Source organism: Nomascus leucogenys, chromosome 22a (assembly GCF_006542625.1).
Source record: "Nomascus leucogenys isolate Asia chromosome 22a, Asia_NLE_v1, whole genome shotgun sequence".
NCBI classification, from domain to species: domain Eukaryota; kingdom Metazoa; phylum Chordata; class Mammalia; order Primates; family Hylobatidae; genus Nomascus; species Nomascus leucogenys.
In genome coordinates this window covers 79,302,825-79,330,052 of record NC_044402.1, presented here as the reverse complement: position 1 = coordinate 79,330,052, position 27,228 = coordinate 79,302,825, and the positions used below count along the sequence as shown (strand labels likewise).

Sequence of the window (27,228 nt, the reverse complement as noted above, 5' to 3'; positions counted from 1 at the left end):
TTAATTGCCCACATTGACAACAGTTCCCCCACTGCCTTTGTCCAGTGGCTCCAGGAGTGCAATTGATTACCTTTAATTCTGCTAGGGTTTGTTGATTACCCAAGGTTCAGGAATGTTTCTCACCCAGAGGAAGTGTCTGGCAGCCCGTGACTTGAGATACGGATGTTCGGACCTGGAGTGAGCAGCAGGTGGCGATGTTGAGATGGCATTAGGAACTTGCTGCTTGCTGTAAACCAACCACTGGATTCAAGTGGAGTGAGCCATGTAACTGAAGAATCTGATATACTTCCTGTTCTTTTTAGAGTTTCCTAATGTGTTTGGTGAAGGAACCTATTTGTTAAATCACTTAGCAGAATATACAAGTAAGTGTCAGTTGTCGACATTGACTAATAGCTGATTGGAGAAGAGTTCCTCTAATTATCAGATGTTACTAAGATTTATGAGAACATGGCATGAAATATGAATATAGCACCTATTAGAATAACTCATCTCGATCCTCCAAAATATTCATCCTTTGGGATTATAGATTATCTTATTTATTATACTTCTAGTGTGTTCACAGAAAACAAGCTATGGTTGATATTTATTGATCACCCCAAATGTATTTATCATTGTTAAGGGAATGTAGTTTGAATCAGAATTTATCATTGTTAAGGGAATGTAGTTTGAATCAGAGATAAATATATAATATGTTTCAAAAACAGAATGGGGTGAGCCCGTATTTACAGGACAGCTGCAATTGAACCCAAAACTGTAAAACATGACTAATTGGCCATAACATATTGTGTCCTATGCCTTCCATTCCCAGGCACATGATTTCATTGAAGAAAGCAAGCAGAGGAAACTGAGGCCAAATCCATTTTATGAACATGGTCTGACTTTTGGGTGGTCAGCCTGAAAGCAAAGATGAAGGAAAAGTTGGGGTGGCCAAAGAAACACACAAAAAGTAGTTTGAAATGTAACAATTGTCATAGCTTCCATTGTTTCTGCCATAGCTATTGAAACATTAATGTCTTTTAAGAAGATGATGTTGCTTTTTCAAGATATTTACAGTGATGCACAGTAATGCTTATAGCAACATCATTGTTTCAGATGCAAACAAAATAATTAAGCATGGAATTTGGTACACTTTTTTTCATTTATATATACGTGATATATATGGGATCTTACCGTTTTCAAAATAAACACATTTTAGGCCCAACTGATGAAATAAATTAATGAAAATGGTCCAGTTGTAAAGATTGAAATTTTAAAAAACCTGCCCAAGTAGAGTACCTAAAAAATATTATGCAGAAGGAATTTATTGAGGTAATAGAAATGAATTCAAGAAATAGGATAAATGTTATTAGATATCAAGGAAAATATAATTACTTTCAGTTTCATAATTCCTCAGCAGCCTGTCTTAAATTCCTCTTTTTCAGAACTCCCCTTTCTCTTAGAAATAACTAAAGCCACTTATGTTCCCTCCCTCTCTTCTTCCATATTTGCATTCAGCTAATATGTTGTGTTCCTATTCTTGCCATGCATAAAATGGGTACTTGAGCGAAAGCAATGAAAGATATAATCTCTGCTTTCCAGACCTTCTCAGTCAAGTTTAGATGAGAGGCAAGGGAACAGAAGTGCACTGGGTTGTGGGAAAGCTGTGATGGAGTAAGCCCAAAGCATTAGGGCACACAGAGCAGAGACCCTTAACCTGGCTTAGGGAAAAAGAGTCAAGGAAGGCTCCCCAGAGGAGGTGATCATGAGATGAGTTTGAAAGGATGGGGCAAGAAGGGTTGAGGAAGGGCTGGATGGTACAAAGTCATGCCATGTTTGGGGAAACTAAGATAATTCAATTTGCCAGGAGTGTAGGGTGTATACCAAAAGTGATGAGAGACAAAGGTGGTAGAAGCAGGTGGGGAGATCAGGAAGCATTTTGAATAGCATGCTAAGGAGTTTCTATTTTATGCTGAACATGTCTTTATATATGCAGAGATATTTAAGAATTGAAAAACTCATGATGATGCAAACCTCACCACAACAAGCAGAAGATGTCTTAATTTACCCTCTTCCTGTACTCCCTCTGAGAGAATGATGACTGTAGGGTTTAGAAACCTTTGATTTTAGAGCTCAGAGGTCAGGCTATTTAAACCACAGCAAGTATTTGATAAATATGGCTACATTATTAGCATACAATTATTAAAATAGATATATCATAGAAAAATTGTAGAAAAAACACCTTTAACATCTTAGGTGTCTCATGAGAGCTCACAACTCAGTTCATATCTAATAGGCTGATAATCAAGATGTTCAATTTTATTTTCCTCACTCATGCATACCTTTCACATTTAAGCTGTCAATGGAGTTCTAAGTTAAGAGTGTATTAATTGGTTTCTCTTCTATGCGCAATATCAGATTGTTGCATCTCTCTGTTGGCAGTAAACACATTCTGCCTAGTATTACAGTTATTTATTTCTGGGTAGATTTCTTTTGCTAAATTAAAATTTCCTGAGGGTAAGAAACATGTCCTTTTCACTTTGTGTTCACCAGAACACTTAGAACAGTGACTTCTAGTTAGTGGGTGTTCAATAATTATTTGAATGACTAAGAGCAGTGGAATATTATAAACTGTAGAGTTTCAAGGCCAACTACATGAAATTGTTCATAGAAGATTATATTGATCCAAGGTACTTGGGACTTGACCATTTTAATAGAAGATAACTTAATTACTTTAATATACAAGGAACACAAATTTTAAGTTTCATCTCTGCATCATATCTGAGAAGGCAGGTCATGCTGTGTAAAGGGCTTGTCATCTACACATAGTGCCTCCTCTGAGACATCTCCAGGCAGCACTAATTGCTTATTTTGTATCATTTCCATAATATTTCTCTGTATGCCTTAGAGAGAGATTATGTCCTAATCTTCTTTGTGTGTCACATACGTTCAAAAAACTTTTGTCGGATAAATGAATAAATGACTGGCCATGTGACAAAGCAATTTACATTTTGAGCTTGAGTTTCCTCTTTTCTAAAATCAGTCTAATAATCCTTATCTACTTCAGAGAGTCTCATTCAATAACAAAAGTTCTTATAATTGGTGATAAATTGTACACAATCTTTTTGGGATACAGTTGGAGTGTAAAATAAATGGAATTGTAGGGTATTAAGTGAAAATTAGAAATGTTTGCTAGCATGACACTTTGCCAAAATAACAGTAGATTTTGGAACCAGGATGCCTGAGTGTGAATCTGATCTTGGACATTTATTAGCTCTATGACCTTGGCCAGTCACTTAACTTCCCTGTGCATCTGGCTTTTTTAACCTGTAAAATAGAAGTACTATTGGTACCTTATAAGGACATTGTGCTGTCTGAGTAAGTTAATACATGGCTAGAGCACAGAACTGCTAAGCACTCACTAATTGCTAGCCATTATTTTGTCTTTATATCTCTAATGTGATGTAATGCTTTTGTTCATTTTTACATTCCCAGCACATAGCTGAGTACATAGTCCATAGATTTCCATGTTTTTTGAGTAAGTGAAAAAATAAGTGCTTTACACATTATAAATGGACATTTTCTATATTAATATTCCCAAGATCATCTTAAAGTCATTTAGGTCAACTTAGAGAAAAGAAACCAGAAATTATAAATAGTGACTAGCTGCCTAAAGTGCTATTGAATGGGTCTAGATATATTCCTCAGAACAAGAGATGGTCAATGCATAAACTTCCTCCATTCCTTGTTGATAAAATGCTTCAGATACATACCACTTTCAATCCCAAACCTCTTTTATTCCAGTGTTTTCTCAGCTTTCCAGATGATGAAAGAAAAGCTTCCATAGGTGCTAATGGCATTTAATACCTCTCATTAATACCATGAATTCACCCTGGAACAAGGAGGGAGCTCTGGGGTCCAGCAGCAACTGCCTTTGATAGGCAAGGAATAAGCTGGAGCTGCAGCAGGGGACAGCAAATATTGGGAGCTTAAAAATCACATCACCCCTATACTCTGGCCTTCATGGCATTTGAAAGCTTGGACAGATGTGGGGAGGACCTGAATTAGGAATCAGTTCCCCAGAGTGGGAACCACCAGAAGTTCTCTCAGGTGATGTATAGCAAAGGAAACTGAAGCTTTTGGTCTTTGTAACAGAACCTAAGGGAAATCTGAATCTCTACAGGTGATGGAATCTGGTGCTCTAATTAGAAGCACTAATTAGACTCAATTCAGCACTTAGCTGAGTTTTGTGTTTTTGGTAATTATAAGCAGTCCAACAAAATTCTCTCCAGCCACTAGACTCGTGGAAGGAAATTTTCTAGGTTCTGCTGTTTTCCTTCTGTTGTTGTTCCTGTTTAATGTTGACTCTCTTCAAGTTAATTAGTCAAGAAGCAAACAGCATTACTTATTAAACACCTTTGTGAAACAGCATGATAGAATTCTGCTAGATGACTCACGGCTCTTGTTTGAATTCGTCTTGTAGATATGTTTAAAAGAATGAAATATGCCATGTCCTGATACTATCTTTATTTGGTTTGGTGCAGGCTGCCTTGGGTCCTGTACTAAACAAGTGAAAAAGAAAGGTCTTTATTGGTTTTGTAAAGAAGAAACACCAAGCAACTCCTTGGTCTTTACCAAAACAAGACCGAAAAGAGCTGATTCATCTTCTTATCTGCCTAAAAACTGAATAGTACATATAAAATGTTCAAGAAGAGCTAGGAACCAGAGGGATAAAATATTATCCTTGTCCTATATCCTTTTTTCCCAATCCAGTTGTAGTAGCTTTATTTGACCTGCACATACAAGGTTTGAAAAAAGAGAGATCTGTGAAGGAAAAAAGACTAAAGGGAAAACACTACTTCCAAAGGAGTTTATATGGGGGTCACAGTGTTCTTATTGCCAGAAATAATATGTTCTGTACTGTGTGTGCAGCAAAGGGAGTCTTTCCAGGCTGGATCCAGTATATCAGGTTCTTTATGGATTTGGTAAATAGAAAAGCACTCAGTTCTATTTTGAGGGTAGATTAAGTGAGAGCAATGATACTTAGATCATTTCTGGAACTGGCACATGGAACTGGCAAATTCTGCATGGGAATAAGAGAGATGAGCTTTGTGTATAATTCGGACAATCACAGATAGTATAGTCTTCTTGAAAGTAGCTTCCTGTTAAAGTCCAGAAATTTAACTCTTATTTCTATGTCTGCAGATTATTCCTATTAAGGTTTGGTTAGGATTGAGGTCAGTATCCAGCCCATCATACTAATAGGTATTCTACAAATGTATTTGTTGAGCTAATGAGGGAATAAAATCACTTACCTCCTTTCTACTGCTATAGTTCTATTAAGTGTGATACACAGAACAATTTATAGTAAATATTTTCCTTACACATTTGAGAAAAAGCTCTGGAAGATAATTTGACTATTTTGATTCTCATTATGGGCTATCTTTGTCCTTGATATATCATTCCCTTCTTCTAGTGAATGCTTAGTCTTTCAATTTATTTCCATTTTATTAGGAAGTAATACTTTTATTATAACATTCAGGAGGGGGTGGAGTGGTATCACACATGCATTCAATGACGTTGTGGTTTTAGCATCTAATTCCAATAAAGATGAGACCAATGCCTGAGGATTTGAGAGTGGCAGATGTTCAGTGGGGCCACCGAGGAAAGGCCCATGTGGGATGAATGACAGGCACCAGGTGACCATGCTCTTCTCAATGACTTTTTAAAGATGGGCTCAATCAATCAAGATTTATAATAACAGCCAGTATTTTCCAAGTACCTACTATATGTTTGCCATGAAACCCACTTACTTTTATATATTTTTCTTCCTAATTCTCAAAACAACAAACATGACATGTATTAAGGTTATAGTAGCTTTATATTAGAAAATGGGGTGAAATATGTAGGCAAGAAAAAGCACTTCGGAATTTTCTATTCTTTCTCCATTCACACTGAAAACTTGAGAATTATCTTAAGGGAAGAAAGGCGAGAAGGCTGTGACATTTACATAGAGACTTTCCTTTTATTTCTTCCTTTAGTGTAGCTCAGGGGTTCTCAATTCTAAATGTGAATATGTGTTACTATATGCACTAATTCACATATATTAGACTTTAAGTGTGATTTAAGGGAGTTGAAGATGATTTTGACTATGCCAGATATTTGCTTTAGGCATTTGACTTTAAAACTAACCCTCGGCTGGGCGCGGTGGCTCACACCTGTAATCCCAGCAGTTTGGGAGGCCGACGCAGGCAGATCACAAGGTCAGGAGTTCGAGACCAGCCTGGCCAACATGATGAAACCCATCTCTACTAAAAATACAAAAATTAGCTGGGTGTGGTGGTGTGTGCCTATAATCCCAGCTACTCGGGAGGCTGAGGCACGAGAATCACTTGAACCCAGGAGGCGGAGGTTGCAGTGAGCTGAGATTGCGCCACTGCACTCCAGCCTGGTGACAGAGCGAGACTCTGTCTCAGAAAAAAAAAAAAAAAAACAACTAACCCTCAATTAACAACAAACTCCACTGTATTCAAAATAAGTAACACAAATTTTAAAATATATTTAAAATTTTCAGAAACAGTGGTTATTGGCAAATGATGTTTCAATGGGTTATGGAAAGATAGAGAAAGTCATTAAATCATCTTCTTTCTTTTTCTTTCTTTCTTTTTTTTTTTTTTTTTTTTTGAGACAGAGTTTCACTCTTACTGCCCAGGCTGGAGTGCAATGGTGTGATCTCAGCTCACTGCTACCTTCACCTCCCGGGTTCTAGTGATTCTCCTGCCTCAGTCTCCCAGGTTGCTGGGATTACAGGCATGTGCCACCACGCCTGGCTAATTTTTTTTTTTAATTTTTGGTAGAGACGAGGCTTCACCATGTTGGCCAGGCTGGTCTCGAACTCCTGACCTCAAGTGATCCGCCCGCCTTGGCCTCCCAAAGTGCTGGGATTATAGGTGTGAGCCACCGTGCCTGACCAATCATCATCTTTTCTAACATCCACATTTTGTTGCACTTGGCTCCATTGCCAACCGCAGGAAAGAAAAGAATCAGATAAAGAAGAGTTCTTCAAGTTCAAAGTTTCTTTAATTAAGTTCTCTTTCTTTTACAGTCCTATAGTATAAGAGAAATCTCTCAACCTTTCTCTGTATCTTTTCTACCCTATAAGAAGGAAAGGCAGAGACATATTTACAAAAAGTAAGTTTTAAAATCCCTCCTTTTCCGCCCAAGATTACAACTTTCTCTGACATAGCCCTTCCTTCTTAAGTCTTCCAAGGTAATCCTTTGCCACATGGCACCACAGCCCAGGATTTAAGAGCAGTGGTCTCAGAGTCAGGAAATTGGGTATAAATCCCAAATCTGCTCTTTGGTAGAAGTGTCACTTTCTGCAATTTATTTTACCTCTCTGAGACTCAGTTTTCCCAGTCATACAATGGGGATAATTTCTTACTTCCTCTTAGGGCTGTTAAGGAGAATGTGCCTGGAACTAAGCAAGCTTTCAATATTCATTGACTGAATAAGAATTGTGCAACACACAGTATTGAAGCAAGCACGTAGTCCGTTCTTATTAAACTATAGTTATTATTATAACTTCCTCTTCGCTGCTAAACAAGTGAGAATGATTTTGTTTTAAATATTCTAAATAAACAGAATTGCAGACATGGGAGACATGAGGACATTGGTGGTGAAATAGAATACCAGTGTATAAGTAGTAAGACACTGTTTGAGTGATATTCATAAATTCGAATTTTGTCCAGTTCCAATTCTGCCACTAGATCTCACCCCCTGAGATGGCAGCAGGCGCAGGGGCATGAGTGCATTTGTGTACCTCCATGACCATAGCCTCTACATTTGGCTTCGCCTGTGTTGCCCCAGCATCAGCTCAACCTTGCTTGCCTGGTCTCCTTCAGGTCTTAGTGGTACTGGACTCATGAGCCCACCTGTCCTCATTTATTTTGGTCTGGGATCCTTACCTAGGGTCTTCTGTGGGGTCTTCCTGCTCTACTGGTCAGCTCCTGGCAAGCTCACTGGCTTCCAACTCAGCAACCCAGGGAGGCTACACTTCAAGGCCCTGCCTCACTACACAGCACTGCCCAGCTGACTGTGTTAGGACTATTTTCCAGATTGGTATGGAACATTCCATAAGGTGGCTTCTTCCAATAGTGTTAAAGGTCAATGTGGCAAGACCTCCCATGCCATTCAGATTTTCTTCAATGTACCACTTGTTCTCTAGGTCAAAATTATTCCTAGAGACATTAGGTGAGATATCAGGAGACCTACAAAGACGACTGCACTCTGCTTTCTCTCTTTCTCCTCATATACCCACAGTATTCTTTCATTGCCTTTATATCATACACTCCTCCATCTTAATACCAGCTAAGCCTTAATGGCCCAGTGGCTAACTCCTCTCTATTTTATGTTAATTCTATAAGCTTAATCCTGCATGCTGGGTTGTTGATCTGCTAATAAAGGGAGAAAATAAAGGAATTTTAAAATCTTCTCTCAAGACAATATCTTGGTTTGCAAGGCTATGTTTTTTATGCATAATCCTATTTCTGCATGTCAGAAGCTAAATATTACCTTGGTCTTACTCTTTGCATGCCTTCAGAACAAAATTCTAATCTCTTCTGAAGACAGATGGATGCCTTGGATGGAATAGACTGAAGGTCTTATATCTGCAAAAGCAAGAGAAAAAAAGGACATTCATAATTTCTTGAGTATTTCCCTACAGTGTTTCAAGAGCAAAGTGGAATTTACTGGGAAATTTCCTCTAAGGAATATAACAGAAACATTCTTGCCATAAAAGCCAGTATAATGTTTTTAAATAACTCATCTATTATTTGTATACAGTGTAAAATATACAAAATAAACCAGACTGACTCTCCAAATTCTATGCAGTTACAACTCTTTGTGTTGTATAGATACATTCTCAATGTAAACTATTTTGGTGATTTTATGGTATTGACATTTAGTTATGCTGAACTAAGCTATGATCAGTTTCCCTAAATGGAACCCTAAAAAACTATACAGCTGTTTTCCAACAACCTTCCAAGATTTAGATGGCTGTTTTTTGTTATAATGAAACTAATAAATTGTTTGGCCTGGTTTAATTGCTAGTGTTTTGTGTACACGTTGATGCAGATTTTAAAGTAGAGAAGCAGAAAATGAAAGTATGTTTTCTTTGGCAGGCATTTGATGTACTTGGAAGAGTTGAAGCTTACCTTAAGCTCCTTAAATCAGAGGGTTTAAGTCTGGCTGTTTTGGCAGCGAGGCATGAGGAATTACACAGAAAAATTAAAGACTGCACAGCTGATGCTTTGCAAAAGGGACAGACCTTAATCAGCCAAGTAGACTCCTGCAGGTGAGTAAAGTTGATTTCTTTCTCAGTGTAACAAGCTTTTTCACAGTTTCCACAACGTGCTAAAAAATAAGATGCATGATTGTCTTTTTCTGGTTCTGATGTTTTGCTGCATTATGATATGGCTTAAAAGGATCTATTGAAGTTTGATCAACAGCTATTCTGAACACAGCCATTGCTCATCCAGAAGTGAGGCCATATTCTGAGCCTGGAGACTTACATATGCTAAAACTTTCTGTTTACTCGTTTCTGAGGAGGGGAAAGGGAATGGACAAAATAAGAAATAGAGCTTTAGTTCCCAAGGCTTTTCAAACTCTAGCATCTTTATGGAATAGCTCCTTCCCTTTGGTTCATGAGTCTTGAGTCTATCCTGTCCTGTCTTTTTCTTACTGGGAGAAAATAAAATACCACAATTTCCTTCCAGTTATGACCTTGGTGGCTCACCATGCAAAACCCTAAGTAAACAGTGACAATTATTAATCCAACAGCATGGGCACCAGACCCCATGCTTTTGAACAATGCTCTGGGTGGGCCTGTTTTATGAGCACATTTGGTGAATGCATCAGTGTTGAGCTTAGTGGGCATGAAGAGAGAGAAAGACCTTGAGAAACAGAGAGAGAATGCAGTAGGAAAGTATGGGAAAGAACAGGGGTTGGAAGACAAAGGGGAAATGACAGAGCAGATAGTGGAATGCATATTGACCGGGAAGAAATGAAAGCAGGGCTTACATTTTTCACAGAGAGAAACAAAAAAAATTATAAATGGGTTAAACCCAGTTTTTCACCTTCCATGTCTACAATCTCCTTGAAACTCAAAGATATTCAATTTGAAGAACCATGAAATAGGTGAAATGTGATAAAATCATTTTATTTCTGTTTAAACCCTTGTTCTGTTCTATTTTAGACGAGTTTAAAGGCGTTGATTTGGTAACTTTGGGTTTGGGGATCATTCTTTCCAGAAGACAGTCTGAATCTGGACAGAGGTATTTAACCCAGGGTTTGTGATGTTTGCTACAAACAAGTTGTGCTACATGCACAACTAAGATTAGAAATAATCCAAGGTCTTCCAATAAAAGCCAAAAAGTTGAGGCTATTTGAAGACAAGGGATTCTCCCCTTTGAAAAATGAATAACTACATTTTTTACTAAGTTTCTTTACTTTAGCTCCAAGCTGTGCATTAGGTAATAGGGGTGTCCACTAGGCTTCAGGAGTTTCAAGGTGTTTCCTCCCATCCAGGCACAAAATATGGATACAGGAACTCCTCCTTCTCCTCCTCTTTTCCAGCTTTTCCAGAATGTATAAATGTCTTGAACAATACAGAAAACATCCTATGGGGTAGAAGGGACACTTATTGTGCCTGGACTCGGGGTACATGTTGGACATTGATTTGAGTCATATGATGACTGAATTAACCGGTAAGGTTTCCAGTTATAATTTCGAAATGGTCCAGTCTCAGTGTAACAAATGGGTCTCAAAGCACAGACAGATGTTATTTCTCTGGTCAGGCTACTCTTTGCTTGCAGCACGTTCCCTGGCTGTGGAAAGGTTCCTTTCACACATGGGGAGATCACCATGTAGCTGAAGACCTCTGCCCAAATCTCTGGAGTTCTGTTTGTGGGTTACTCCTTCCTATCTGGTACCCTGTCCACAAATTCAAGATGCCTTGACCCAAAGCCTGGTTCCTGTCTTCTCAACTCAGCAAGAACTCCAGGCTCTGCTTAGTTCCACCTCTCTGAGCTTTGATCTAAAAATTACCTTCCAGGCAATGAACTAGTGCAATCATAAGGCTCATCTCATGTATTTTCCTTCTCTAACAGATCACTGCCCTGTGCTACTAATTGTTCAGTATCTGAAAACCATTGCTCATGTACTCGTTTTTCTAGTTGGTTAAGGCGTGAGGGTAAATCCAGTCCCCGCCTCTTGACCAGAAACTGAAGTTCCCTATTTAGTTTTGATGTTTAACTCCTGGAGTTAGAAAAGTAGTCATAACTTTTTACTGCTGAATTTTATCCTGTTTGCTCTAATCAGTAATTCTTTGTTTTTAAAACTTAAATATAAGAGGAAAGCTGCTTTTATTTTATATACATTCTATGTTTGAGGTTTTATTGACTGTTTTTAGCCGTCCATTTTGTAATGGCTGATATGTTTATTTGCTTCTTTATGTGCCAAGAGTGGTGCTGTCTTATTCAACTACAAAAAACAAACAAACAAAAAACTCTATGAAATGGACATCTTCATTTCATAAACAGGAAACTGAGACTCAGAGAAGTTAAGTTTAAATGTCATGGCATTATTTTTGACACTCTACATGTATGAAATTAAACTCCCTTGCCACTAGTCTTAGTTTCCTTATCCATACCAGTTTTCTTTTTACCTCGTTTGCTCTTTTTGGTCTTAATTTTTACATAATTATTGTTTTTCAAAGAGACATCTACAATCCTGTTTTTCATGATACAGACTGGTTTCAATAGAAGAAATAATTAGGTACCATTTCAAAAAGCTTGAATTAATGCTTAGGTAAGTGGGTTTAAGAAAATCATTAGCAATATGGTTTCTGTCAACATTGTGGTTCCAAGGTATTTGGTTTCCTTGAGATTTTATAATATTTTATAAATCAATAGTATTTTCATTTTGCAGGAGGAGCTGAAGATAAAATAAAATTGTTTCTTGGCAAAGGACATTTTTGGATTCAGAAGGTAGATCTAGAATAAAAACCCATTAAAAATTGAACTGAAATGCATTAGATTGTCGGTTGCAAACTAGAGCCATACATTGCTACTGACCTCAATCCCATGCATTCTGTTTGTGATTTGCTTCCTTTCCTCATCTAATAATTAATGTGCTCAATGAACTGAGTCACCATCACAGGAAAGAAATAGAATGTAAGGATAATATTTCGAGTGCAGCCACTGCTGGAGTGAAGATGGAGTTTAGAATGCTGGCAATGGAAATCAATGTAAATTTCAACAGAGCAAAGCAGATATTGTTGAACATCACAATAGCTTCTGAGACTTCTGAGTGCCAGCCACACTCATGGGACACAATTTATTAAGGTTCCTATTACCAGACACCAAAAAACTGGTATGGATAAGAAACCCAAGACTTCACGTTTAAGGAATTTTAGTTCATACATTCTGAGTGCCAAAACAATGTCATGACATTTAAACTTAATTTCTCTGAATCTCAGTTTTCTCTTTGTAAAATGAAGATATACATTTTATAGAGTTTTTTTAAATTGAGTGAGACAGCACCACCAGTTGAGCACAAACTCACTTGTTTATTGAGGCCTCTCTATGTGCACCACCATCAGCACATAGAGAGGGCTCAATAAGCAAGTACAGTGATACATCACTTAACAGTGAGGATGCATTCTGAGAAATGAGTCTTAGGTGATTCTGCTGTCGTGTGAACATCATCGAGTGCACTTACACACATCTTACACACATACCTACACATACTTAGACGTGGTATAGCCTACTACATAGTTAGGCTGGCCTATTGTTCCTAGGCTGCAGACCTGTGCAGCATGATACTGTATTGAATATTATAGGCAAATGAAACACAATGGTATTCATGTATCTAAACATAGAAAAAGTACAGTAAAAATACAGCAGTATAATCTTGTGGGACCACCATTGTTGACTGAAATGTTATACAGTGTATAACTATACCTTTTTACTTTCTATATAAAGAGCTTAAAAAAAATACTGAGGGTAATATGATTGTTTCAAATGATTACAACACAGTCAGTTGTATCAAATTCTATTCATTTTCACTAACTGGAAAGGTAATATTTGAAATAGGGAAGATAAACACTTATCTTAATGTAATAAAAGTCTTAATTTAGTATTGAGGCAGGTAGGAATTTCAGAGGCCCTTTGATCTGATTTTTTTTTCTGTTAGTCAAAAAATAGGACCTCAGAAGTTTACATTTATCTGAGATGAAGCTTCCTTAGTAAATCTGAGATCCTTTCATTATTGTTCAGTAATCACTACTTTATTAGGAACAGACTTACACTGTTTTACTATCATGGAATCAAATACATTTGAAGTTTGAGCAGTTTCAGAAAGCAAATTGTGGTTATTTACATGTTTTCTTGCCTTTTCTATTTCCTGCATTTAATCTGATGATAATTCCAAGTCATTATGAAATAGTTGTTATCTTTTTGGAGTACAATATCTGTCACATAACCACTTTAATTTTAAAAGCATTTTAGTGCATTCTTTATGATGCTTACGAGTGTATGTAATAACAGTTGCCTTAGTCCATTTTCTGTTGCTGTAGAAGAATACCTGAGACTGGTAATATATAAAAGAAAGAAGTTTATCTAGCTCATGATTCTGGAGGCTGGAAGGCCAAGATTGGGTGGCCACATCTGGTCAGCCTCTGGTAAGAACCTCATGCTGCCTCATAACATGATGGAAAACTGGAAGGAAACCAGGTATGTGTGAAAAAAAGGAAAAACACAAGAGGCAGCCTCGCTTTATAACAACCTGCTGTAGTGGGAACTAATCTATTCCTGAGAGAACTAACCCAGTCTTATGAAACATACATTAATCCATCTTAATGACCATGTTATTTACCTCTTGAAGACACCACCTCCCAACACCAGCTCATTGAGAACCAAGCCTCAATATGAGTTTTGGTGAGGACAAACCATACTTAAATCATAGAAATGGCCAAACTTAGACTTACAGTGAGGTTGAAAGCCTCTGGCTTCCAGCCTTCCTCATCTCTCCCTAAGCATCACCCTTGAGAACCAAGTCTAAGGAAAAACCAAAGATGGCCTGCTACCAAGCATAATTTTGCATTTATTAAGACACAGGAATCTGTGGTGATTGGAAGTGCTGGGTCCAGGACCTTGTGTGAGGGTAAAGTTTTCTATAATGGGACAAAAATGAGGACCTCGTTTTTTTCTCTCAGTTCAGTTACCAATTCAGAGCTCAAAAACATACAAAAACCCAGTAAGACCAGGCTACCTTGTGAAGTATTCATTTGCCTTTCCTGTTTGCTAAAATTAACTTATATAATTGACAAACTTGCTTCAGAGTTAACTCAATTTCTATACCTGCCTAAAGGGCTGTATAAGGTTTCATTCTACCTCATCATGGTGGATTTAAGCTTATATGCCTCATCCTAACTGAATATTTTGCTTTGGTATAACTTTAATTAAGCATTATCTGTTTTGATCCAACACTTACTGCCTTCTTAATGTAGATCTTCGTATTTTCATATTTTACAGAGACATAAAACAGGAGTTAATTGGATTTTGCTTTCTTTTCCCACAATTTTCATTTGTGTTGGCTACTGCTACTTCCTTTGGTTGATATTGTGCATGGTTATGAACTTTTTGGAACAGAACGTGATCCCTTTCTTCATTTGTTTGTTCAGAAATATTTATTGAGTATCTTTTGTAAATCAGATGTTCCCAAGGCATCGAATGTGATAGGTAAAGTGTCCATCTTCATGGTGCTTATGCTATTCTGGTGGTAAGAAATAGCCAACAGATAAATACATAAGATGCTCTTACCCAGCAATGAGTACTATGAAAAAAATATAAAAGGGAAATGAGATACAGTGACTGAGCAGGAGATCATTTTAGACATTGTAGTCAGAGAAGGACTCTCTAAGAACAAAGGGGGCTGCCCTGCAAGCAGCTGGGAGATGAGTGGACCAGGCAGAGCAACAGTAAGGGTGCCACAGAGAGAAGGGTGGTTTGGCTGGAGGAGGGGGTGGCAGGGGGGAGAAGGGTGTCAGACAAGACTACAGAGTGAGGGCGGAGGTACACTATGTTCAAAGACTCATTGGCAATATGGGCAAACACTTCTGTGCTCTAGACATAAATTAATTTAATCCTCAAAACCACCCTGTGAAATGGGTACTACTATTATCATTGTCCCTGTTTTGCAGATGAGGAAACTGGGGCACAGAGAAGTTTAATAACTTGCCCTATCGCCTGTCACACTGCAGTAAGAGGTGGTGTGAGTACTTAAAAGCTGATCTGAACTACTCTGTTAGGTTGCTAGCTTTTTGTCTTTCTACTCCTTTCATTCAGCTTTAATCAATAACAAGAAGCCTCGTGGCTAAATGAACATGGATCCTTTTTTAAAAATATATATTTTAGTGCACTTAAAATTTACTCTAGTTTCTAGCTTCAGCTCAAGTCCCAACTTCTCTGCAAAGTTTTTCTTTCTTTCTGTTTATTTAGGAAGTTATCAAATGTACATATGAGCATCTTATATGACATACCAGCACCAGGCCTTGGACTATCAAAGCCATATAAAACTGACCCCAAATCCCCAGAACCTGTCCCATGTCCAGTCAGGGAGCTGCACATCAAGGAAGCATGCTCCAGGCATGAGGGGACCATGAGTACAGTGGATATTGGGGTCATTTCTTCAGAGAAGGGAGACACAATCCTAAAGTCTGAGATCAGGATAGGCCAAGTGAAAGGGTGAAATCTGAGAGGGCTCAGAACAGTTGCTATATTTGGTAGGCTGAGATGGGTGAAGGGTCTACATCTTCGAGCCAAGATGAACTGAATCAATACCTACCACATAATAGTTTATTGAATTCCTTTTTATTTGTCACATCTATCTCATGGCTTCACTTTTCATTCTGTGCTGGGCTGAATCATTCTTTAGTTACTTCATTTGTGACGGTATCATGTCCTCATTCAGACCATGCTATCAACCCAGGGCTGAAACCACCCAAGAAACCTCTTTTTTACCTTGGTATTACATTACACTAGTATTACATACTAGGTGACTTGATTTGAAATGTTAAGGGGCTGGCATGACATTGAAGGAAAGCCCTTAACATAGTGAAAATATTTACAAAGATCTTAACAAACAAAAACAATCTCCATTCTCCAACAAAACAAACACATTTCCTTTGCCTAGTAGATTTGTCTATGCCTGCATTTTATATGAACTGTACTAAGCATTTAAGAACTTAAAAATAACTGCTTTTAAAAGAGTTTGATGATGCGTTTAGATGGTAAATGTCAGATAGTGAAATTTAGGAAATTACAAAGTTGAGTTCTTATGACAGTCAACCCAGCCACTTTCCAAATATTTTCATGTCTATATTAAGCTGTTCTTTTTAGAGGCTGGGTAAATGTCATAACTGCAATCTTGGCTTGTTAACACTGTTAAGGATTTTATCATTCTAAAACTCTTAGTGTGGAAAGTACCAAAAGCTCACACTTCCCATTAAATCCAGGATTAACTACACTAGGTTCTCATAAAGTATCTTTATCACTGCAATATGAATGTATTCATTTATAATGCTGATGATGTGAAGTGAAGTAGCAAAGATCCCAGAGTGAAAAGATCTGGACCCACAGAACCTCCAGAGGAAGGCTGACTAAAGAGGCAGAAATCCCTGCCCTGGGTGATTGAGGAGTCCTCTCATATCACAGGGTTTAGGGAGAAGAGGACAAAGAAAAGAGACAGAAAGAGATGTGAGGGGACATATTTATGAACAAGATGCTCATCACAGTGCTATTTATAATAGTGCAAACCCGAAAACCACCTAAATATTTCCAGAAACTAGAGAAATGTTTGAATAGTTTAAGGGAAAGTACATAATGGAATATTCTAAGTCCGTATCAACTAGTTTTTTGAAGAATATTTTAAGACAGAGTATCCTCACAATATAACGGTAAGTAGGTACAAGTGGGACCCAAATTCTCTATAAGGCATAATACTAATGTGGGGTGGAGTAAGTGAGGAGGGCCAGGGGACTACCAAAAAGAAAGTCTTTTTGGAAGGAAATACATTAAAAGATATTTTTATGTTTTCCAAATAATCTCAAATGTGTGCATTTATCTGTTTAGCTCTTGCTGTGCCCTTTTAATCTCAGTACTATGTAGCAAATTATGAGAAAATTTCAGCAATTATCTTTTTAAATATTACTTTTCTGCTATTACCTTTTTTTCTCTTCTCGTATACCTTCTATTAGAAGAATGTTGGAGCCTCTTGGTCTCTTTCCCGTCTCTTACCTGTCTTTGGTATTTTTTCACTATTTTAACTCTTTGTGTTGCATTCTCCATGGGTCCTCAGGCTATTTTCTCTTTTGTCCATTTTCCCTTTGTTTTCATTCATTGATTTCTTATTTTAGAAAATATACTGTTTTCATTTCTGTGCTTTCTAATTTTTTTTGTATCTAATTTTGTTTTATTTCTGACTTTTTGTTTCAAAGTTTCTTGGTCTTTTAGTGTGGGTGTTGGGTTTTTTAAATCTCTCTGATGATCTCAGGCATTTACTTTAAAGTCATTGTCAGATTGCTGTACTTATTTTCTTTACAGCTAGAGTACATTTATCTCTTGATTGTTGAACGTATCTTGGATTTGCTTTTCCTCATGTGTTTTGAGGTTTTGGATTGCACTCTCATTTGGAGTGGGAGGGTTTTTTTCTTTGACTTTCTTTTGCTTGCTTGCTTCTCTCTTTGCTTTTTCCTCCTTAGCAGCTTTGCAGTGACCACTTGGACTCATAGGACCTTCAGTCCAGCATCAAAATGTACTTCTGTTATTCGATCAGGGTCACACAAGCATCTGTGGAGATATTGTGGCTCTTGAAGATGCAGTCAGGAAACCGGAAGAGAGCTTGATGTGGTTCCTGATGGCTCTGCCATGTTTCATTCCATGGCCCCCATAGCAGTTGGCTGCAGCATTTTCAGCCTCCCCTAATGAGGGCGGAGAATTTCAGCTCTGCTACTGATTTCAGGAAGAATCCTAGCAATGGCACCCTTCACATAGGACATATATGTTGGTCTCTATGGCCTCATAGAAATGGAACTTCTGGCCATCTCTACATGCATCTGAACAAGAACCCAGGTGCCCTGTAGCTTCAGCCACACTTACTGCTTTCTGTTTCTACTTTGTTATCTATACATAAAACTGTGTGTGTGTGTGTGTGTGTGTGTGTGTGTGTGTGTGTGTGTGTGTGTGTGTGAGAGAGAGAGAGAGAGGGAAATGTTTGGTGGGAGAAATTTTCAAAGTATATAGCTTAAATAAGAATCAAATTTATTGTAGAAACATACGCATTTCACTTCTACAGTATAAATGGCACTTTTTCAAAGTAGGGATGAAAACTAGAGAGCAGCAGTTGTTTTCTCAAAAATAAAGACAACCATAAACATAAAAAGACACTCTTCGGGTTCCCATTAAAAGAAGCAGCAAGCTAAAGATAAGGAAGACTTTTTTCCATCTTCAAAGTATAATTTGTCCATAGACAAAAAGAAAAATATGGTAAGCTGATCCCTCCCAATGAGACAGAGTAAGCTGTCAAGTGCTTACCATCTGGTTCAGCTCCTAATCCAGATGGGTTGACGATAGTAATTTATGAAAGGTTTGAAAGCAACTTGCCATTCTTCAGAAATAATCATTAGAACACATTAACATTGGAATTTGCTTCCCTCCTCTAGCCCCAATTTACAACAAATGCAAAGATAGGGCAACTGCTTCCATACAGTAAATAGAACAGTCTGTTCTTGAACCAGAAGTCAATACGTCTCTGCTCTTTGAGAAAAAAAAAAAAGCAATTATTTTTCTTCTCCCTCCACTCCCCTCTATTGGCTCAATGAATAAGGGAGAAAATGTTCTCATTTGGAATTTCTAACAAATGCCTGAAGAAGCTTTCACAATCTGTGATGCTTGGAAAAGTCAAAGTCAACCTCAGGAATAATCTGATGTACCGCATGTTCACACTACAGACAGGCATCCTCTAATCCATTCTTACAGAGACAGTCCAAAGGTCAATCAATATTTCCAATGCAAATCACCAAGCCACAGACTGTTAGAGCTAGAAGTCTAAGCCCATTGTTAGCCCCTCTCCCACCCAGTCAGGCTGCACGTGGGCAGTGTTTCTTCCAAATCAGAACAAAATGACAGGCCACCACGTTTTTGGTTCAACCAAGTTTCTGTTACCCACAGTCAGTTCTTGTCTCATCATTAATTTAATAGGACTGTAAAGTAATAGGACTCATTTCTGGGAGACTGATGAGATTCTATCAATTTATTTTCAGTTCATGTAAGAATTGCTGGCAAAGAGTGTGGTCATACCTTTCCTTTGATCAGACCACCTGCCATTCAGGTGCTGAGGAAATTGTCAATGTGCATGCTATGCAGGTTTTAAAATGTTTCAGAACTTTCAAAAGAAAAGCCTGGTATCATCGTATAAAATTTCTGATGGAAAAGGATGGAATCAGGGCTGAATGTAACCTGCAGATTAGGGTGTCACTAAGAAGGAATAGAAAAAGCCCTAGGACTGGGAATGTGATGGATATATTCCAACTGGGAATCAGAGAAAAGGAACTGGTTACCGCCCAATCAGACAGAAATGACCTAGTTATAAGGGCATAGAGAAAGGGAAATAGGAACTGGCTAGAGTAACCAAAATGAATGGAAACTTCTCTTCCCGAGAAAAGGATCTAAGCCACACGTGAGAGTGGAGTACACACAAGATGGGCAATGATGCACAGAATGACAAGGCAGTTCAGTCTGTCCCTCTAAGGCTTTAAACAGAAGGAAGTATGGAGCCAAACTACACATGATAAATTTGGCTTAACGTAACTATAAATGCTAAAGCATACCAAAGAAGAAATTGGGCAGTCTTTGGATAGCCTAAAACTTCTATAAGTGGCCAAAAGTGCAAGTCATCATTGTTTAAAACTACTGGACACCGTTACTACGACCTTTCAAATATGGTAACTGCGCATATGTTCTTCTCAATCTTTAAATCTGTGTTTTCTTCCCTTAAATAATGACCAGAGACTATTTTATTTTATTTGAAAATGGGCATTGATATTCTACTACTTATAAGGCTATGTGTTCAGTTCTACAAGGGATATAAGAATAAATAGGACAGCATTTATTTCCCTCAAAGAGTTTACAACACAATATATACACATAATAAGGCATAAATCACCACAAAATGAGACCGAATCTCCAAGGTTACTGAAAAACAGAGAGATAGATCCTATATGATTGGTTGTAATTCACCTAAATTAAAATTGTAGGTTGCTATAAAGCAACACTTTTATGGAAGGAATGCTTGGTTTGGTTTTGTTTACCTATTTTTTTTGCTGGAGAGACCTTCAAGAAACGCAGTAATTTGAACAAACTACCATGACCCTCTAGTGGCCACTTTGAAAACTACAGCAGGCATTGCATTACCTAGAAAAGCCAACCAGTTTCAAAAGAGCATGTCAGCCAAGCCATCTCTGTTTCTATGACAGCCAAGAACACTCAACTGAAGGCAAAGTGAAATTTTAGAGGAGAAAATACTCCCTACCCCACGTCATGTGTCATAGACCCAGAAAAAGCACTATGAGGTGGCAGAGTGTGAACTCTGAGATCAGATGTCAGCCATTTCAGAACTGGGCCAGTTACTGAGACTGTCTGTATTCCTCAGTCTACTCATCTGCGAAATGGGGATAACAATCCTACTCAGCTCATAGGGTTGTTATGAGGATTAGAAAAGAGACTACTTTTTAAGAATGGTGCCTTATCACAGTAAGAGCTCAATAGCTGTTTTTATTAGTTGTAGTTACGAAATTTTATGGTACAAACGAAACCAATGTAATCTGTTTTTCCTTAAATTTCCTGAAGGCAAGATGTATAACTAATCATGAATTTAATAAAATTATTAAGTATATTAAGTCTATTCAAGTAGCAAAGAGACTTGAAATTAAATCAAGTCTTTGCTACTTATTAGCTGTGTGTCTCTAGGGCAAGTTATGTCACCTGTGAAGGCTCAGTTTCATTGGCTAAAAATTGAAGTTATTGCTACTTTTCTGACACTTCGCAAATTTATTTTAAGGATTCTATCAAATATTGCATCTAATGCACTTAACAAAGTGGCATGTCTGTTGCAAGAATGTATTAAATAGCTATTATGACTATATGCAAATTTATAAGAAGTGTGCATCTATGATCTATGTTTCCCATGACACTGTACAATTGAGTGATGCCATTTTAGAAAGAGAGTTCATTTTGTATTCAAATGGCCAAAGAGGAGGCTGGGCTCAGTGTGAGTGTTGAATTAGAGCATCATAGTTAAGACAAAGTAGGGATTCAAAAGTGGGAAATTTGGGAGCAGGAGGGGATGCTAGAGCAAGTTCAGGTCAGAGTCAGAGAGTGGGTCTGAGTTCTGGTACTTCTGGTACCTGAGACATCATGGCTAGGACTTATAGATAACTGCAAGAAGCTGGCTAACAGTCTTATTCTTTGGAGAAGGCCAGGGAATAAAAAGAGTAATGTGAACAGGAATCAAGACGCTTGGCTGGAACTGGTTACTGAGATCTAGTTTCCCCTAGGGAAACTTTCAAAATTTGGACTCCCCTCCAAGCTACAGCTTCTTGGGGTCAGGCAGGCCTGTATTCTAAGTTTAGTTGGTAAAATAGCCCATAACTGGAATAGACACCGAGGGCATTTGGGGTGGGACCACACAGGGCAACTCAGAGGTGGGAGTGGGCACCTTTTATCTTGGCTTTTCTTTCTGAATTGTATTAATCATTTCCAAATTCCTTTTATTTAATAATGGCATTTTCTGCCATTTTCAGATATATTTCTTCTCTATGTGTTTGCCCATTTCCTTTCACAACCTTTGTTCTCTGTACTTTCTTTCCACAATGCCCTTTATTCAATTTGTTTTTCTCATTCCAGGTTTCCATATTCTGCAGAAAACTTGGAGCCTACAGTATATAGGAAAGCTGGGCTTTTAAATGCCTTTTGAGCATATAATATTTCAAAGTCTAAAGCCTAGTCAAAATGCAATTCATATTACCAATACACTGCTTTTGTAGAATTACGGAATTTAGTGTTGTTAAGAACCATTTCTTAATGATAAATGAGAAGAATCCCCTGATGCCTTGATTATATTCTTCACTGTCTCTACGTATTAAAATGCAAAACTAAATGTTTAAAATGTAATATCTGTGAAACATTATGTGCCAGGAATAAGATTACTCATAGTGGTTTTGTATTTTCCTCCAATTAAACTTATCTGGGACTCCCGTGGTCCACAGGACGCACCTCAGTGTTCTCCAGCCGTGTAGTGGCATCACCATCATTCCAGTGAGGTTACTTTACCTCTCAGTCATTTAGGATCCTGCCCTCATTTCATTACTAATTAAATTCATTTTTACAGAGTCATAAATTAATTATTTTGAGGTAAAATGACTGAAACCTGTACCTTATTCTGAGCTCTTTTTAAACTCTGGGTAATTAAATTTAAGGGTTATCATGTTCATCTTTATTAATACAGTACATGAAGGAAATGACTGAGGGGAAATGAAAGACATCAACTTCTTAAATAGTCTTAGGGATAGGTTGGAAAATTTAAGTGTTCATTCCATCAACAATATTAGGAAACTTGTTAAGATCTTTGGACCAGAGCTAGGGTCCAGCTCAAAGTTCATGCATTATTTGGGAGGCATTTTCATTGTAGGAGCTCTCACGTCGCTTTTCTTTTTCTCATGAGGCCGGCACAGGTGAAAAAATGATAATGTGAGGCTTGGCTTCTTTTTTTTTTATCAACAAGTATATTTGATTTCCAATTGTTGGTGATAATTTGGTTTTCATCTAATGAATACAGCCTTGAGCATTCATAATCATTGAGAACAAGGACCTTAGTGTTATATAAATATTTTACCCTATTGGATTAGTAAATGCTTTGTTAATTGGCTGATCCACATTTCTATTCAAAGAGCATCTTTAGATAAATGAAGTTTTTAAATAACATCCTAAGGAAAAGTCGTGGTAAACCTATTGTGGCTTTGCCATAAGGTTTTTAAAATATCCTACAGAAATATTAAAAAGTAAGCCTTTAGAAAAGAAGATTAGACCTTGTTGCAAAAACCCACAACTCATCTTTTCCCTCAGGACTGACTGACAAACAAAAGAATATAATTTGTTTTTGCTTTCTGCTATGCCGAGATGATAGCTACTTAACTTCTATTATCCTAAAGCTGATGCCTTTTACAAACGCCTACCTAACATGAGAGCAGATCTGTTTTCAAATATTCTGTGTTCTATATTGGGGTAGAGTGAATTAACAGCTGGCTTGCTCTGTTCAGCTCTCAGGTGTCCGGCATCCATGAGATGATGGGGTGCATTAAGGGACGAGTGGATCATCTGACCGAACAGTGTTCAGCGCACAAGGAATATGCTCTTAAGAAACAACAACTAACAGCCTCAGTGGAGGGTTACCTACGGAAGGTAGTTTCATAAACTAAAACTTAAACATCTAAGTTGGTGATAATAGATGATATGGTAGGGCGGTATGTGGGCATGGCGGGAGGACAGGGGCATGTCTCCTTAGGCTGCCCTTATGTGCCACATTGGGTCCTTTAATTGAACTAAACAGAGTTGTAATTCACTATTGTTCATCAACCATCCCTGACCCAGGTGGCCTGTCTGCGCCTCTGGCCTGAAGGTATATACACAAAGGCAGTTCCCGCTTTGCACAGTACTGTGTTAACTGAACCAAGTACAGATGGGAATGGAGTGGATCTTTCATTTGCATGGTTCTGAGCATGGTTCAAATATGTACAAGTTTCTGTTACCATGGTACCATACAACACCAGGACTATAGATAGGTAGATAGATTGATACATAGACACATCCCAAATATTATGAGTTTTAGGTTTTTCAAGGAATAAGTTGCCATTATTATATTTTATTGAACTAGACCAGTGCAAGGCAACACAGTCATTCTGCATATAAACATACATGTGAAAATCCTCTCTGCAGAGTGAACATGATGGCTTGGTATGGAAGAATTTTACTTCCTGTTTCCAAAGGGGAATAAAACTAAGGAGCTACAATTTGACAAATAAAAAAATTATTTATCTTTAGCAAAAACTAGTAATATCTCCATGGCATTGATGCTAATGAATCTTACTGCAGAGGCTGGGTCTCAAATTTTCAATGATGTTTTCATTTGATACAATGGACTTATATGCCTGAACTTACATGAATAGAATTAGTAGACTTCACTGGAGGGGACATTAAATATCAATGTCTGTATTTAAATTGCCTTCTCACCTTTAATCCAGAAACTTGGGGATTTTATCCTTGTTCTGGCACCTGGGTTTAGGGAGTGTCCAAATATGGTGGCGTCTGTGGTGCTGCATTGCTTGGAGCTTGAGGCCCAAGCCAATTTGGTGGTGGTGGAACAGTAGGACCTCAGCTGTTGCTACTTGTCCTATTGCCAATTTGGAGCCAATTTGAGTCTGGGGAGTATGGACTAGAGTTAGAGCAAGAGGACAAATCATGTAACTTGAATGGAACAGAACCCTTCAAGGGTCATTTTAGTCAATGACTCATGTCCACCGAGGATCAAATCATAGTCCTCCAAGCTCATCAATTAAATGTCCTAAGTATCTCCCTGTGTTTTACTACAGCATGTCCAGGGTTTGGTGCTTCCCCAGAGTCCTTCTTCCCAAAATACTGCAATGCTCAGGCTCTGGATCTTGCCTTTAAAACATGCCTGTAAATTGGGTCCTATTCAACTCACAGCTAAATTCATCTCTGTTGATGTGTTAGCAAGTGCATTATCCTTCATAGGTAATATAGATAAGTTCTTAGAGGATGTGGATGATTGCTTATATCTCATAGCTCTTAATAAAAGAAATGTCTTTCAACATATAACCTTTGTTGGTGGGCCACAAGTATTACCTCCTATGAAGAGCAGTGTTATTAAAACATGAAATTCTGAATATTTAAAACTATATTAGATTAATATAGGTAAAATATATTTCAAGTATAATGAGAATCTATAAAATAATATTTATCTTCCTGACACATGTGTGTACATATATGCAAAAATATATTACTAAGACTGCCATATATTATTCACTCCTAAAGGTGGAAATGTCAATTCAGAAAATCAGTCCAGTACTTTCTAATGCAGTGGATGTCGGTTCTACCCTTTCTGAATCAGAGAAGATTTTGAATAAATATCTGGAACTAGATATGCAAGCTAAGGTAAATAAAATGCGAATGATTATTATGGCTATAATTTTGTAAATATAATTTTAAAAATATTTGATAGCTATAAACTTAATCCTAGCTCACTTGAGGTTTACAATTCTAAATTCATATGTAGCACATAATGACTTAAAAACTCATATTCTTATGTGTCTAAATTATATATATCTATCTATATATACATATGTGCATTTATTAGGGCATTTGTGCTCACTGAAAGTCAGCATTACAGCTGGGTATTAAACACTCATTTGGTTCCCTTTTCTTGCCTGGGCAGTTTCTCAAAAAAAGCCTCATTTTGGGGGTGACAGAGGAGGCAGGGACAGTGCTTCTCTGACTATTGGCAATTTTTTCTGCAAGAGCAAGTTACCAAAAAATTACCAGAAGCAACATGCATTATTGCGAGATTCCAATACCTAACATTCAGAGATAGAAAATGCCCCACCCCCACCACAGCACTTTCTCCAGCTCCCTCCTACCCCTTTCACTTGGCACTTGCCTCCAAACCTGCCCTGAAGTTTCTGTCTGCTCCAGCAAAGTTTAAGGAACATGAGTCAAGTGCCCTCCTCTGGTTCTCCCAGGTCAGCAGGAAGAGCCCTGTGACTCCAGTTTTCAGCAGAAGAGCCTCCTTCATGGACTGTGTCCCCACCAGAAACTCACAAACACACCAATATTTTTGTTAAATGGGGTATTTTTTATTTATTATTTAGGAGACTTAAAACTTATGTCTGAACTCCATTTCATTTTTTAATTGTAAACATTTTAGAAATGGGGAGGAGATTACAAGGGAAGAAATTCCCTGCTTCCTTCCTTCCCAGAGTGCTATCAGGAAGCAGGGCCTGTAAATTAGAATTACCTTCATTCGATGGAGTACTTGGGAAGCATATTAATCACAAGTAGGGAAGCAATCTCTCATTGCTACAGAGCTTTTTTCTTTCATTTTGCTTGGTTTTTAGGTTGGTCTCACATGAAATTTTACATGGCTCTTTCTATGACATGCATAATTGTCATGCCTACAATTTCTATTCATCCATTTAATCAATGGTTGGAGTTCACATAACAGAAATTACACTCAGAATATAGGAGAACATCCCTGAGCAATCAAAGTCACTGATTTTTTAGGTTATTTAGGCCTGATATGTAGTATTTTCCCTACCATCCCTTCTAGATAGAGATTTAAATAAGACTGCACTATTGATATATCATCTTTTTGTAAATTAAAAACTAAGGAATAAGTTTTGTAAATTTGCCATCTCTTGTATAATAAAATTAGGAATTTGCTAGAGGTATTGTTAAATTTCAAATCGCTATCTCATGTATAATTAATTCATTTAAATTATTTAAAACATTTCTAGCCTTTCATACCAAGCAACCTTTCTTTTATTTGTGACACAGAAAATAGAGTGCTCAGAATAAGTATAGCTGATAGAACCAAGAATAATTTGAGACGATTTTCATTCTAAAGTGCCCCTCTTTTTTTTTTTTTTTTTAGAATTTTGGAAGTTGTGTCTTTCTTTACTGAGGAGATTCTTGGTATAAGTTCAATTAGTAATCATAATTGATGGATATGCAGAAGATAATGAAATGTGAATGTTCATGATTCCCCTGGCAGTTTCTGACCTCCAGTGCTTTGCTTTTACAGGAGACATCACATGAATTAGAAGCAGCTGCAAAAACCATGATGGAGAAAAATGAATTTGTATCCGATGAAATGGTATCACTTTCCTCTAAAGCTAGATGGCTAGCAGAAGAATTAAACCTATTTGGCCAAAGCATTGACTACAGATCACAAGTCCTGCAAACTTACGTGGCATTTCTGAAGTCATCAGAGGAGGTACGGTACTGTGTGTTAACCTTCTTCAGCAAGGTGGCTGCTGCCCATGTCCTTGCTTTCTGTGGGGAT

At 37.7% G+C, this 27,228-nt stretch overlaps 1 protein-coding gene across 1 annotated transcript in view; it reads left to right on the top strand.

Moving 5' to 3' along the window:
- The window catches only part of CCDC141 (coiled-coil domain containing 141), a 225,441-nt gene that overhangs the window by 147,220 nt on the left and 50,993 nt on the right, over nucleotides 1–27,228 (top strand). The window contains exons 8-11 of the mRNA XM_030803664.1: nucleotides 9,159–9,331; nucleotides 23,411–23,552; nucleotides 25,203–25,322; nucleotides 26,968–27,159. Coding sequence (XP_030659524.1) covers nucleotides 9,159–9,331; nucleotides 23,411–23,552; nucleotides 25,203–25,322; nucleotides 26,968–27,159 — 627 coding nt within the window. The remainder of the gene's footprint in view (nucleotides 1–9,158; nucleotides 9,332–23,410; nucleotides 23,553–25,202; nucleotides 25,323–26,967; nucleotides 27,160–27,228) is intronic.